Here is a 16,181-nt window from a genome sequence, read left to right as displayed (position 1 = left end):
AGATTGATTGACCTTGGTTGTGGTGGTACCGTGCCGACCTATGAGGAAGTTTGGGTAATATGTGATTGAAAACATCTGAACCCTCAGGAGCTGATTACCGATTATCCCAGACTTGTTTGTTTCAATTTCAATTAATAGTTCATAGCGTGAATTATACTATTGCTTGTATGGACTGCAGTCTGCAGCTTTGACTAGATATCATATTTGTTCTAGAGGGCTGCGTTTTATCATTTTAAAAACAGCATGTTCTTGATTTCGTTAAGCTTTTTTTAAACGCTATTTGTAAACATGCACAATGGATGGCACACAGCCAGCTACCTTCTGAACCTCTCCTTTCATTTTTTTTTTTTTAGCCTTGAGTAATGCATCTCCATCCGTTTCTTGAGTAACATACCGTCTAACAGAATATTAGTAGGCTACCTGTCATGGAGAGTCTCGCACAGACCTTAAAAAATCAGTGAGAAGGAAAAAGAAAGAAAGAAAAAAAACTGGATATAATCAAACAAATCCGTGTATTGCTATGACTTTTCCCTTTCCTCTGTATGTGGGGTGGTTGAGTCAAAGTATTCCTTGAAACTAGAGGGGGAATCCCCACCTCGCACAAGATCCCATTTATCAGCCTGCCACAAGAAGTTGAGAAGAGATGCCGTCCGAGGGGTGATAGAAGGTATGGTGAAGAATAGAAGAAACGGGGAATAGTACGAAATTAAGAGGCTCAATTCTCTTCTGGATATTTGCCTCCAAAGAAGAATGTTGCGTGACTGGTATGCAACCAGTATCGCAGAGGTGAGAGATTTTTACAGAAAATAAAGATCATCATCAATTAGTGGCATACGCCAGTGAGCTCGTTTCTTTACACGCCGGTGCCTGTGACCACGGTCTCTCAGGGCAAGCTCTCATGCAGTCACCTTTCCCATTCCAAACAGCTCATGACAGGTTCGATCACGAGTTCTGTGAGCGTTCCCATAGTCTCTGTCATCGAGGAGACAACCCTGCAAGTACGATCAACATCAAGGAAACGTGCCACATGCTTATGAAGTTAATAATACAGTGACTGTTCCCTACTTTTAAAGCCTAAGCGCTTTGGGCAAAGGTGGTGGGTTCGTCCCCAGTTATACACCTCCTGGCGTAGGCTCATCACCATAATTCCAGATGGCGTACGAAGCCGGTTATATTTACATACAGTATCCGCAATTTTCTCCGGATATTTAGGTGAAAAAACGCAAGAGCAAAAAGTAGTACTTTGATAACCAAATAACCACATATGTACCGTAAGTTATGCGAACTACTGCACATCCATATCCTTGTCCCTAGTACATTGTAACTTTAGAATATTTTCTTTGATGTTAGGTGCACGATGCTCGTCAACACATGTTCCTATAAATAACATTCCCTCTCTCTTAACATATTTAAGCACAATTTTTTCCGTAAGTTTGTGTTGCTTTCAAATCCCAAATTAAGAGATTGCCAATTGTGCCCACTCCTTGCATTGTTTTGAATACTGCAATCATGTCACCATTCGATAGTAAAGATCAAAATTAAGCTGGTAAAGTAGATTAAAATATATCATGGTTTTGCAGTGGAATTGGGAAAGCATTACAATTTGACCGGGAAGAGAAAAATACGAACCACGTGAATATGGCTTTTGCACACACGGTTACGTACGACTAACGCCTGAAAGACAATATCGAACAAGTGGGGCACAGCAGGGATGATTTTTTTTCTTTTATTATTACTTTTTTTAATTCAAACATTACTTTTTTTTCTAAATACTCAAAAAACATAGATATATAATTGGACCCAAATAAGGAAAATATTAATTGCAGGAATTGTGGTTTTTCCAATATAATTTTTTATATTTTCAATATTTTATGAAAAACTCCCCGAGACGTAGAAGTTATTGCCGGATTCGTGGAGGCCGCATTTCTGCAAAAGAGACCTGGGGCAACGGATTGATAGATTGTGTGGTGACTGCATCTGGGTTAACTTACAACTACAGCCAGGCCTATTCTGTTTTAAAGCTGGCTGGTGGCCAGAACTAGTCATACAAGTGTGGTACTTCTGGAAAGAATTTCTCAATGGGATTGCCTGGGGGAAATTGGTGGAGTAAGGAGTTTGGTGGTCAATCTCGGAGTGTTTATCTGTTTTTGTATGGACATGATTCATGATGCAGATTATATAGGTTGTAGATGTTTCAGTAGTATGTTGTTGTTTTTTTTCCTCCATTCAGTTGGTTGTGTTTGTGTTCTGCAATAGGATGGATGAGGTAAGTCTGGTACATTCGCAAGAATGTGGACAAGGCTTACAAACTGTTGATGAACACAAGGGTGGCTTTTTGTTATACGAATAGTTTTAGTATGTTGTAATTAATTGATTTCAAACTGCGAACGTTGGAGAATTTACCTGGTTGAGTTCTCTAACTAATCGTCGGAACTGAAAGTATTCTTGAGGCTTCGATGTAATTGTAGAAATCCCTTGCCGAGGTTTATTTGTCCTTCTGGTACCAGGGTTGAAGCTTGTCTAGCGTTCAGTTGACAAAACTTAGACTCGTTCGGCTGGAATTCTTACGAGCTCGTAAAACGGCTTCGAAACCACGGGACAACTAATACTTTAAGTAAGTTCTCAAAGTTCCCGATTTGTTAATCAAAATTACAACATAGGCTTAAAAAATAATAAAGAGGGAGGGGAGTTTAATAATATATTAATTAAAATTACGATAGTGTGGTACAAAGTTACAGGAAAGGTTCCCGATTAAAAAATTAAACAAGCTTTCTGGAAATTGCCGAAGCTCAAGTAAACAATACAATTCCCGTAACAACAATTACCACAATAGCGATAATGAAAAAAGGTTACAAAGTACAAAATCAGACCTAGGTTAGAATATTCAAAGGTGGTGTGGGAGAATGCAATGAGAAGCCATATTGATCTCCATCCTACTATTCTGGAAGTATTACAAATGTTAGACCTGCTGTTCAAAAAGAGAGAGGCTACATGATTACAGTATTGCCGTCCGTGAAAAGAGCGTATAAAAGTCTCTTGATTTCAGCATAGTTACACCCAGCCAATGTTTTAGGAACTGTCTTGGGGCACCCCTATAGGTGTCTTTAACGAGATTTAGGAACCACATCAAAATTCCATATGAATGGATATGAAAATCATTGCTCACCTCATAAACCTTAACTCCTCAATTGAATATTCATACTGTAGCACACAGGTTAGAATTCTATTTTGCAAATGACCATTCAACTGGACCAGCCACAAACCCTTAACGGAATTACACCATCTATTTCCACAAGATCTCAACAATGCTGCAACACTATATGTTCGTTTTATGCTTGTAAGTCTTCTAATATGCCTGACTAGTGCAGTCTCCATGTTAATGTTAGTCACATTTTGCAGGTGCTCCTGGTGTCAAGCAAGAAGAATCCTGCAGCATGGCTGGTCCCAGGAGGTGGACTGGAGGTGGGCGAGGAAGCAGTAACGGCAGCACAACGTGAAGTCTGGGAGGAAGCTGGATTACGTGGTCGAATTGCACGCTACCTTGGCATTGTAGAGGTGAGGATAGATGAACAAATGGACAGACAGAAAGGGGAGAGAAAGGAGGAAGGAAAAGAGATTAAGTTTCCACAACTGCTGAGAATCCATCATTGATTTACTATTATCACTACCAAAAAAGGCACTATGCATTTGAATAACCTCATCAGTATGAGCCAAAACAAAACAAGTATCCTTCAGTACACTTCTTTGGGTGCCAGCTACAAGAATAATCGTATTTCAATGCTGATGATTCACCAGTGCTTCTATCCATGAAGATGGCACTTTTGGTCTTGTCCACTACATCCTAAGAAGGAGTTCCTGTTTTTCATATATCATTCACCACCATTGGAAGGAGTGAACATGAGGGGGCAACCAAGGATAAGATGGATGGATGGAGTAAAAGGGGCATTGGGAAAGAGGGGAATGTCTGTTGAGGAAGAAGACAGAAGATAGGAGTGAGTGGAGAATGGTTGTGTATGTATGATTCTGTGATGCATGGAAGGGTGGGGGAATATGTGTGAATGATATTTTGATCCAGCCTGAAGGGATTTCTCCCATCTTCTCTTTCTCTGCATGAGGGGATGGAGACAGTGGGGTCGCCAATTAAATGAAGTGGACTTGTTGTGGATGTGGTGTGTCTTGCTACATTGTTTCTGACCCAGGGCAGTGGGCAAGATGCAGGGATGACCAATCATCCAGGAGGAGCTAAGAAAAGAGAGAGGGAGGGGTAGTGTATGGGAGTGGAGTATGTGGGGATGAAATGGATGAGGGTGGATTTATGCCTTTGAGTTTGGCTACCTCCCTTGTAAGAGAGAAAGATGTTGGTATATGTATGTATTCACCACCAAGATTCACTTTTTCTTATATCATTCACCACCTCAATTTCCAATCTAACTTGTACCTCCCTTTTCTGATCTCTCTGAAGTTAACTATATTTCCGTTAGTTAGAAAACCAGTCTTCTCAAACCTCTATCAATTCACCAATTTTTCCTCATTTGATCTGATCCTTATGCCATTTTCTTCTGTTGCGTTAAGTTGATCCTTCTCATGTCAGTGTTATTTTCCCTTTTAAGTTGAACAGTTTCTTATTTCATGTTCAAGCTTGCTTTCCAAACCACAGAGCTTAGTTTCATGAGACAAGATTACTTTTCTCAATACTGTGCCTAGATTTCGACTGATAATAATACATACATAAATTTATTTGGCAAAGAATCAATATACATGAAGTGCAGATAATGACGAGAACACAGTTCGAAATAATAATTGCAAATTACAAAGTTCTCGAATCTTGGGACATAATTGTACCTAGTTTTACCAGTTCCACTCTTTTTGTCTTTACCAAAAACAAAATTTCATGAGGTTCCTGGTGAAAGGCCTATAAAATCCACTGTGTACTTTGGTGTCTATCTATATACCAAGAGTTTTTTCCCCATTTAGGGGAGGTAGCCAAGTCAAATGCATGTACTTACTCCCACCCATTCCACTCCCCTTCCTCCCTTTCATCTTACCTCCTCATGGATGATGGGTCATCCCTGTATGCAGCCCATTGCCCTGGGTCAGGAGCAATGTATCAAGACACAGTACATCCACAGCAAGGCCATATCACTTTGGTTTAGATGTCAAAAAGGTTCTTTGCTTATGCTCACCGATTCTAGCCTCCATACTTTTACTCCTGTTCCTCTTCACATGCCTTGTATTCACAATTTTATGCTGTAAGAATTACCCATCAATCAAACTATTTATCCTCTGTAAACTCAATGGGTAAATTGCATCCTATAAAGCAAGGTAGAGATACAACTGATTGCTATGGTCAGATCATAAGCAGTGTTCAGATGCACTACATTATCATCATACATTCTACTCATACTGCCTTGAGTGAAGAACAGTGTGTGCATTACATAAATAGGTTTAATGGATATGTGCAGTAAACAGTTACAAAATATTGTCCCTCTAAGGCTTCACATACATTAAATACCCATTACTTAGGTTAATGTAACAATATATGCTGTACATAAGGGGAGCAAGTTAGTAAACCTAACAAGTAGTGGGGAGGTGCATTTCTGTGAGGGCAGAAATACAGTGGCCAAATGCAGTAAGATAAATATTCTGCTTTCAGTCTAGTCAGAGCACTAGTGGCAAGAAACACCGTACTGCAGTTTTCGTCCTGGTGGTCACACAGCTGCATAACGACTTTCCTGAGGCAAGACTTGGTAAGTAGTCTATTGAATTACCCATCACATAACAACTAAAACTATAAAATCTCCTTTTATTCTCAACTCTTAAACCAGTGACAGGTACCTGTGAGTGGAGATTCTACAAGACAGACATCAGAAAGAATAATTTTCCTGATGCTTGTCCTCCAAACCTGTCAACACTTAGTATTTGGACCAGGACCAAAATCGCTCTATGACAACTTTAAATGTATTTCCTCCATTTTTTCCCCATAAGGAAAAGTGAAACAGGTGCTGCTTCTCCCCTCTTACTATAAGCCAGCAGTGCTATATGGCATAAAAGTGGAGACACAAGAGGAGCAAACATTACTGGATGCACTAGATGTGAGGAAAGCTCCAGAGCCTGAAGGGGTATCAAATTGGATACTCAAAGAATGTAGAGAGCAGTTGGTGGATAAGATACATGTTTTTTAGTTGTGAAAGTACCAAATGCTTGGAATTGGCTGTGGTGCCAATTTACAAAGGTGACAGCAAACAGTTAAGTCTTGAATCATAAACTAGTGTCGTTGTGTAGTGCAGAGATTCCCAAACTTGACCATACCAAGGACCCCCCAGACACGATGAGTCCCAGCCAAGGACCCCCAACCAAACAGTTATCAATACCATACCGGGATACCCAATATTACCCAGTACAATGTAATACATTTAATATTTTCTTATTGCTGCACATTGCATAAATAAAAAAATATTTTCTCTAGTTCTTATTTTTTTTAATTCAATACAAAGTAAATTTAGTACAAACTGCCATAATAGATAGATAATTACAGTATGTACTGTCACCACCGAAACCAAAATAAACCAAGTACCTTCATATACAAAAGTGTATAACTAAACACAAATCAGTCTGTCAGGCATATCCTGTCTAATGGGATGGATGGGCTTGATGGCTCTTGCACAATTGATCAATGCGGGGCCTGATGTTAGTGAGTGCCAGACGCATATCGTTGTCCACCTGTAGGCGTGCTCTGTGCTTGGTTTTGAGTACTTTCAATGTAGAAAATCCTCATTCACGTAAGTAGGTTGTGGCAAATGGTAAAAGGCATTTTAGAGCCTTCTCAGCCAGGGCAGGATATTCAGTTCTTGAGTAGATCCAAAACTCGACAGTGGAGGGGCAGAGAACTTCATTTTCATACTCCCATCATTTGACATTTCAATGAGTTCCTCTTGCGACTTCATATCAAGATGTACACCTACCCCAGCTACCACAGGGCTACCACAGGGCTCGGTTCTATCCCCCACACTATTTAATCTATACATGCATGACTTACCCACGCCAGACACCTCAGAAATACAAATCTCTTCCTACGCAGACGACATAACAATCACATGCACACATCGTAACACAGACAAAACTGCAGAAATAATCCAGCCTTACCTTGACACACTCAACACATGGTTCATCACAAACAGACTCAAAATAGCTCCAACCAAATCTACAGCAACACTTCTCACCAACTGGACAAAAGAACACAAATACATACCTCATCTCTACATCAACAACACTCTAATATCACACACAAACACACCGAAAATTCTTGGTGTAACATACGATACATCCATGTCTTTCAAACAACACCTCACAAACATAAAAAACAAATGCACACCTAGACTTAACGCACTTAAGTCAATCACTGGAACAACATTTGGACAAAACAAAGAAACTAATATAACAATATACAAACAATGCATACGCTCAGTGATGAATTATGCGAGTCCTGCATGGGCTCCTAATCTCAGTGAGACACACCACAACACCCTTCAAATCATACAAAACAAAGCCCTAAAAACAATTACAGGCTGCACAAATACATCACCTACAGACCATTTACACCATGAAACAAAAGTCCTCAAAGTCAAGGACCACCTCGACATGAGAGGCACACAAACACTTGCTGCAGCCACCACAAACACATCACACCCGCTACACTACATAGCAGAACACCCACACACACCAAGAAACATTAAAACTACACCCAAAGACCTTTATTACACACAGATACTCTCTTCTCTTCCTCCACAACCACCAAATACCAGCCTCCGGAAACATATTCATAATCATATCACTCACCGCTCCATTAACACACTGAAAGACAACACACTGCTGCATGCCAGACCCCCTGATATCCACCCTTCTGAATCCTCTCTCCCACGTAAGGACAGAGTCCACTTGGCCAGACTGCGATGCGGTCACCACCCAGCACTTCTAAGCTACCAGAAGAGGCTGGACGACCGTGTTGTGAACAGCTGCCCAGGATGTAACACTTCACCCCATACCATACAACACATAATGGAAGACTGCATTATACACAATCATGCACGCAAACAACACAACATACACTCTATAAAGGATTTGTGGGAAAACCCAGTTTCGGCTGTGGCCTTCCTTGGGGAGACGGGACTGCTCGGACAGACAGTCTAGGGAACGACAACAACAACAACAACCAAAGGATCTCTAATCCAAATCAGATGGGAATTTTCAAGTTCAGGGAAATATTCCCTGAAGTAGCCTTGTAGATGAGCTAGATGGGACACAATGATGGGGGTGATGCCGTCTCCACTTGATGTCACACTGACACTATGGTGATAGAGAAGCAGTGATTTTTTTTTTTTTTTTATTGTAGGCCATATATATTTTTTCATCAGTTAAAAAAAGATTAGTTTACATCATTGTGTTGCGCATCCCCTCGGGCTTTCTCCCGGAACCCAGTTTGAGAACCTCTGGTCTAGTGTGTTCTAGCCAAAATGTGTGAAAGAATTCTGAAAGACAGATGGGCAAAGCATTTAGAAAAAAAAATCTGGTGTAGTGTGTTTTAGCCAAAATGTGTGAAAGAATTTTGAAAGACAGATGGGCAAAGCATTTAGACAAAAAAAAAAACAGTGGAAAATGTAACATGTTAGACTTGGTAAATGATTGTGTATTCCTTATTTCATAGAATCCAGTTTTATCACTGAACATCCATTTACACTCAAAATGAGGTAGGTTGAATAAATGCTTTTGAGTGACAACCCTGGATGTGATAGAACAGATCAATCAATTTGTTGTTCCGTTCTCTTACTGGAGACTCATGACTCCCAGGTAAGTGGCAACAGCCACCAATTGGCCCATAAGTCACTCATGGAAAAATAATGTTGTATAGTGAGAGTGGGCCAGTTTGTCTCTGTGGTAATCCTGTTCTGTGTTCCTGTCTTTGTGCTGGATAACTTGACCACACTTGTGATATTGTGGTTCTTGTTTGTTTTGTGAAAGAAGATTTTTCTGTGAGGCTAATGTCTGGAGGAGTGTGTTGGTAAGTCTTGGAGTGTTCATTTGTAATGTGAGTGCGAAGGTGTTTTTGTACAAGTGTTGTGTATTTAACTAGTTGTATTATACAGGAAGGGAGCTATGCTCGTGGTGACCCATCTTTGTATCTTTCAGCATCAAGTGTGGTGGCGGAAAGTTGTTATACATGCTAGAGTAGTATGTTTCTGCCTTATTTATTTTTCTATTTGTTTATTGATTTTATCTTATTTTATTTATATATATATTTTTTCCATTAGTTGGTTGACGCTCAGGTTAGGGCGTCATTACTTGCAGCAAAGGCCGAGGGTATGGCAGTTTGAATCTTGCCACCAGCAAAGTTGAACCAAGGGTATGATTCATTAAATTCCATGCTACAAAGTGTTCTGTAAGGGGCAGTGTCCTAGCCTTCCAATGGGAGGAGCTTGTGACGTTAAACCATATCATCATCATCAGTTGGTTGTGCTTGTGTGATGTAATAAGATGGGCAAGTAGAGTTAAGGGCTCTTGCATGGAACTGTTCCTATCATTTTCATGTACTGCACTGTGGGGTGGATTTTGGTTTCTGCATGCAAAGTTCAACTTACATAATATTCTGTACCTGAGGCCAAATTGATTGTCCATTAAAATGAGTAATTGTCTCTCATTTAATATTTTTTCTTTTCTTTTCTTTTCAGGTCGTCGAAGGAAATGGTTTAGTGTTGAGGAAGCACTGGTTCAATTGTCACAACACCGCCCCATTCATAGTGCTTATCTTCAGTTGATGGTCATGTCTGGACTTAAAATGACAACAGCATCTTGAAGTGTTTAGGATCTCAAGGAAGAGCTGCAATTATATCAATGACATTTTCACCTATTTCACAATGAGTTTGTGTCCAGTACCTTTGACATAATTGCCTCTCATGTTTGTCTTATATGCAAGCCTGTCAACAGATTAATCTGTTACTCCATATCTCTTTTGCATGGGAACTGCAGCCTTTAAACAGGCTACCTAGATTAATCACATCCACAATATCATTGTAGGACTGTGTCTATGTCACCAATTTGTAGTAGTAGAAAGGAAGTAATCACTGGTTGTCAGTTCTCCTTGTATTCAAAATGATGAAAATACAAAGTTGTTAAAGAGATCTTGGGTCCAGTCTGAAGACCAAGTGTCAGCCCCTCCAGGTTGCACCTCCAAATGGAAGTGAGTATGGAAACAGTAGAGGAATAGGTTTGTTAAATGCAACTTCAGAGAAATATGAAATCTATATGAAGCTTTGGTTTTCTATAACAAGACCTGCAGCCCCGAGGTATCTATCAACAGCCATCAGTTTGGAACATTAATCAACAAGAGAAAAATTGCATTGTTCTTTGTGTTGTGTGAATGTTTGCTGTATGAGATGGCGTGTTCTGTGTCTTCCATGTAGTGCCTGCATCTGTGAAATTTGGTGTTTCTTCCATGCCAATTCTGTCTTTATACTGTAGTTCTAGGTGGTGATTTGGACAAGGGCAGGTTATTGTGATTTTTCTCTTGGGAATAGTTTCTCTTCTGGAACTATGCCTGCAGGTGGAATGAACAAGTGCAGAGGTTACTTATAGACTATAAGATAGCTAAAGAAGCCAGGGACACAGGGTAATTAGAGGAAGAGAAGAACCGAAAGAGCAAAGGAAAAGTACTATTAAATATGATTACATGAGAACCCACAGAGGGATGGAAAGGAACTTTAAAAAGGGTATCATTGGTAAATGCTAGGATGAACCAAAACTAATCAATGGTAAACTGATGCACAGAGAAAGTCTCCAAACTAAGAGTGGATGGAGAATATTCTAAGGAAGCACTAATAAGAACCACACTAAGACCAAAACTCGAGTACGCAGCAACACAATGGACACCCAGTACCAAAAAGAATATAAAGAAGTTAGAAAGAATACAAAGAGCAACAACAAAATTGGCACCAACTCTTTCCAAAATGACATATGAACAGACTGTCCAAATTAGAATTACCAACTCTGGAACAAAGAAGGGAGAGAGGAGACTTACTATCTATAGAATTATGAAGGGAATGGGAATCTTAGATAAGAAGAACTTATTGAAATGGGACAATGCAAAAACAAGAGGACACGAAAAGAAACTGAAAAAAGATAATTACAGAAGAGATCTGAAAAAAAAAAGGAATAGCTTCCCACACAGAGTGATAGATACTTGGAACAAATTAGACAAAGAAACAGTGTGTGCAAACACTATTCAAGATTTTAAGAAAAAACTCGATGCTGAGAGATACAAAGACAGGTCACCACGAGCATATTTCTCTTCCCATATAATACAACTAGGTAAATAATAATAAAAGTTTCTAATCTGTCTTCATTAAGGAGTGACTATCCTGAGGAATGAAACATGTGAGATAATTGTGAGTGGAAGGATATAAATGTTGAAGTGATGGAAGTGTTCAAACTCTTGGAACCACTGGATGAGAGGAAAACCTCAAGACGCAAAGGAATCTTGAACTAGATACTTAAAGAATACAAGGAGCAATTAATAGACAGGGGTCAGAATACTTGTGTGTTCACTAAAAGAGGGAGCAGTGCTGCAGGACTTGAAGATGGCAGTAGTACCAATCCATAAAGGAGGAAGTGAAGAGATACCACTCAATTGTAGGTTGGTGTTCCTGACCAGTATAATAGTGAAATCATGTGAGAGAATTGTGAAAGCTCTGCAGGTGTAACATCTTGAATAGATGAACTTCTTGATAGAGAACCAACTCACTTTCAGATCCAGGTCGTGTGTGTTGAATCTTTTAAGGTTTTTACTCTAGTAACTGATGTGCTGCAAGGCAGCTGGATGGATTGTCTACCAAGATCTAGAGGAGGCTTCTGACAAATACCTCACAATCAGCTACAATAGTAACTGGACCATATTGGAAGATTAAAAAGTAAACTTCTTGAAGGGATGAAAGGTTTCCTAAAGAGCAGGTACATGGGGATTGGTAAAAAATAATAATAACAATAAAATAAAATAAAAATAAAAAGCCAGGATGGTGGGCAATGACTAACAGTCTTGCAAGGGTCACTGGTAGTTCCTCTTATATTCCTTGTCATGTACATCACATCCTGGAAAGTACAAACTACACTAATGTAGTGCCACCATGGCATCTTTCAATTAAACCCCAGGCCCTACACTAATACTTAAAGATGGTGCAAAGATCATGAGAATGAGAGACAAAAATTGTAGCTTTTGCAAAAAGGTTTAAATAAGATAAATGCCTCAGGTTAATAAGGGAAAAATGAATTTCAGTACCAGAAAATGTTAAGTACTAAAAATGGGAAATAACTCGAAGATATCATTATTGAATTACCCAGTAGGAAATGAGACAATTACAAAGGAGAAAGGAAAAAGGTCTGCATGTGTTGATGAGGGATAACCTGACACCTGACAAAAGTAAGATTGTCACCAACTGAAAGTAGTAGGAGGAAGAGAGTAGTCACAGGTTCCAAGCCCTCCTTATGTGAGAAGGCAAAAGAAATTAAGTTAAAGTTGATAGATCTTCTGTTCAGTCCAGAAATTGGGTGCCAGTCCCTCACAGGTGAACTTCCAGATAGCAGTGAGGGGGTTGACTTTATGCCATATCTTACATGACCACCACTAGCAGGTGCCCATTACTGGTTCCACCCTAATGCATTTGTAGACAATACAAAACTAAGAAAATAGAAAACAGCAACTCCAGTATGGTACTACAGTGGGAGCAAAGTAAATTCATATAAATTAACTGAAATATGGCAAATGGAATTCAATACAAGCTAATGCAATATAAAAAAAAAATGGGAGACAGCCAGTATATACTAAATTATATACAGCACATATATTCAACATACAATAGTTCTTCTCAGAGTAGCCTATGAGCCTGTTCAATGGCAGTTACCAGTTTACCTGGGTGTTTTGGTTCTCCAAGAGAAACCTGGGTCAACAGTTTGATTGAACAGTACATTCATACATATGTATATATATTTGAAGCACTAATGAGGATAGAAAACCAATACGACAGTAGCCTATGAGCCTGTTCAATGGCAGTTACCAGTTTACCTGGGTGTTTTGGTTCTCCAAGAGAAACCTGGGTCAACAGTTTGATTGAACAGTACATTCATACATATGTATATATATCTGAAGCACTAATGAGGATAGAAAACCAATACGACCTAGTCACAATAAATAAAACTGAAGTACAATGACCGTATAAATATGAATGCATTAGTCAAAAAAGCATAGACAAATACAATAGCCTTAACAAATCTAGACAGAGGATAAAACTATAAAACCCTGTATCCCTGACCAATCCTTAAACATAAAACAGTGATCCAGAGCAGTCATAAAGAAAACAAACCAAGGGAACCTCTCAAAAAATCTATAGGCCCATCACCAGTGTCCCAGAACCCATATATAAAAGAATAAAAACTCAAAGACAATCAAAACTGAGAGAAAGGAAGAAGACATAATCACCTTTTGTAAGAATATAACTATAATTCATAAAAAAAAATGCATCCATCAAGTGATAACTCAGTTTCCCTTTAACACACTTGTAAAGGATACTTATATCTCTGGTCTTTCATCTTTCTTCCTGCCATTGGTTTAAGTATCTATATACTTTATGTGTGCATGTTTTTACTCATATATATATTCACTTAAAAGGTCATTAGAGGCCTTCAAAGATCAACATTTTCTGGTCAAGTTTATATGCTCCTGATAACACCTGGTTGTCAGTTTAGTCTCTGGTTTACAAGGCTGGTATCTGGGGGTGACCAAATAAATACTGATCATTTATTGATTTATTTAATGTGATGAGGATTTCAAGTTTGGTATTGTAGCTAGCCATCTTAATCATCCACACAGGGTCTTTGTACCAGAAAGTTAAAGTTTGATGACCTATCTGTGGTTTATTTTCTAACCACACTGGGTGTGTAACAGTTAAACAATCTGGAGATAGAAAAAAATAAACCAAGCTTCACTGTTGTGGCCTTATAGTCTATGTTAATATTCTAATGAATTCATTAGAGAGGAATTATAATTCATATGTTAATTTAATGTCTTCCATGACTACTGTTAGTGTCAGTGAGTTGTCACTGGAGTTGTGGAGGACACTGATCATCTCAAGCTCCCTGCAGGAGTCCTCCACCCTTAATATATAGTGTTTATGTGCTGCCAGTGTTGACCCGTATTAAATATGTGCATAGTTGTATGTGAATCAGATTGGCATTGGAAATATGTCTTTCATTATATTACACAGTTATATTTATACAAATATGAAATTTGAGACAAAAATTAAGAAAAGTATATGGAATAAAGAAAGCATTTTTTGTTGGAATAATTTGTACTGCAGATTCTCTAGGGTGAAAACAAATAACCTGGCAGCAAAAGTAATTCATCCATGTTGCTTCAGAAAGTGATGGGGCCGATACATTTTTTTTTATTCCCTAACGATATGAAATCTCACAGCTGAAAAAAATGACCTAGTGGCAGTCAAAAAAAAATTATGTGTACACTCAGCAGTGAAAAAGATAAACGAGTTTGCATACTATTTTCATGGTGCTGTGTGTAAAAATATGTCAAGTGCAGACTTGTTGAAAAAGACATCAATGATGGGTGTTCTAAATGAGTAAAAGTGTCGGGTTTTGGTAAAGTGGTTCCTGGAGTGTTTCAAGAATACTGTCACTTTTCGTCAAGACTGTGTGGGTAGATTTCAGCTGTTTTTTTTACAGCTTGATGTTGTTACATATATAGTAGTACTTTGTTGCATTTCATGTATTATTCTCAAATGAAACTTTATACATGTGCCTTTTCGTCTTATGAGATTATATCTTAAGAAAGACTATACTACACATCCAAATTGCATCTTACTTATGTGGACGAATGTGTCTGGTTCAAGTAATGGTTTTATTAAAAAAATTAACTCAATATAAATTTCACTTAAAATAGCAGAAGTTTCAGCGTTTTATGTTTTATAAGGTAAACACAGTATTTTTAGCTGTGTACAAAAATAATTTCCTAAGATGACTGAAACATTTCAAGTAAAAAAAAAAAAAAGTTCTCCATATAATTCATGCACGCACAATATAAGAGTTCACAAGGTGTTTGAAAATAATTATGAAAAATGACAAGTATAGTGCATGTCCTGAAGTAAAGATACAAAAGTGCTGTGGGCTAGTTTTATAGTAGTACATTTAACTGATAGTGCAACTGATTTTGGAGGAGAAAAAGTTGAATGCATATTGTCATATAATAAGACTATTTTTGTATTAGTATACTGCAACCATTGCAGATTATGTAAGTCATGATTTTGTATTGTCAGTACACAATGACATTTTTCATCTACAATGGATCTTTCCATGTAGAGCCATTTCTTTTTTATTAAATATAAAATGTCCAGATGTCTTTGTTTATCCTGTTCTGTTTTAATTCCATCAGCCAATGAATGCATTAGATAACAGTTAATCAAATGTGAAAGCATCCAAATCTGACATTCTCAGCTAAATGAGGAACCAATTTTCCTTATGTGTAAACAGTGAAGGGAAGTAGATACTGTGGAAGGCCTATACAGTATTCACAGAATTAGGTAAGTATGAGGCAATATACTGCAATGGCTATTAAAGCTTACTTTTATTTCCTTATCTATTATTGTTTATCAATCAATTCTTATCTATTTTGTACTATGGTGGTTTGTTTATAGGAAAAAACTGAATGAGGAAAATCTATACCATAGAATATGGAAACAGTAAGTGGATGAAATGAACATTTCATAATATATATATATATATATATATATCTACAATATATATATATATATATATATATATATATATCACAGGTGAGAAATGTAGTAACACATTTATAAATCACAACTAACACCACAGTCGGACGAAAGAAAAAGTTGCGTAAGCGGAACTATATATTTCGATTGCTACCTGCAATCCTCTTCAGTAGTACAAAGTGGCAGGGAGGAGGCTATCTTAAGTAGCAACCTCTTACAAAAGAAAGGGAACATGAGAAAATACAGAACATCACTGCCCCAACCCTAGTTGACCTGAGACTGACACGAGGTCGGGTCAGGGGGAGGGGGAGGAAGCTTGTTGACAATATTTTTGGTGATGAATAGTCCTGAAATGAT

General features: G+C 38.2%; 1 protein-coding gene across 1 annotated transcript in view; it reads left to right on the top strand.

Moving 5' to 3' along the window:
- The window catches only part of LOC143025526 (uncharacterized), a 76,374-nt gene extending 60,932 nt beyond the window's left edge, over window positions 1-15,442 (top strand). The window contains exons 2-4 of the mRNA XM_076185323.1: window positions 3,400-3,555; window positions 5,654-5,747; window positions 9,723-15,442. Coding sequence (XP_076041438.1) covers window positions 3,400-3,555; window positions 5,654-5,747; window positions 9,723-9,847 — 375 coding nt within the window. The 3' untranslated portion in view covers window positions 9,848-15,442. The remainder of the gene's footprint in view (window positions 1-3,399; window positions 3,556-5,653; window positions 5,748-9,722) is intronic.
- Window positions 15,443-16,181: the final 739 nt, after the last annotated feature.

The sequence above is a fragment of the Oratosquilla oratoria genome, chromosome 5 (assembly GCF_046742065.1).
Source record: "Oratosquilla oratoria isolate Oo_2021 chromosome 5, ASM4674206v1, whole genome shotgun sequence".
Taxonomy (NCBI): Eukaryota; Metazoa; Arthropoda; class Malacostraca; order Stomatopoda; family Squillidae; genus Oratosquilla; species Oratosquilla oratoria.
This window is presented reverse-complemented; position numbering and strand designations above follow the sequence as displayed.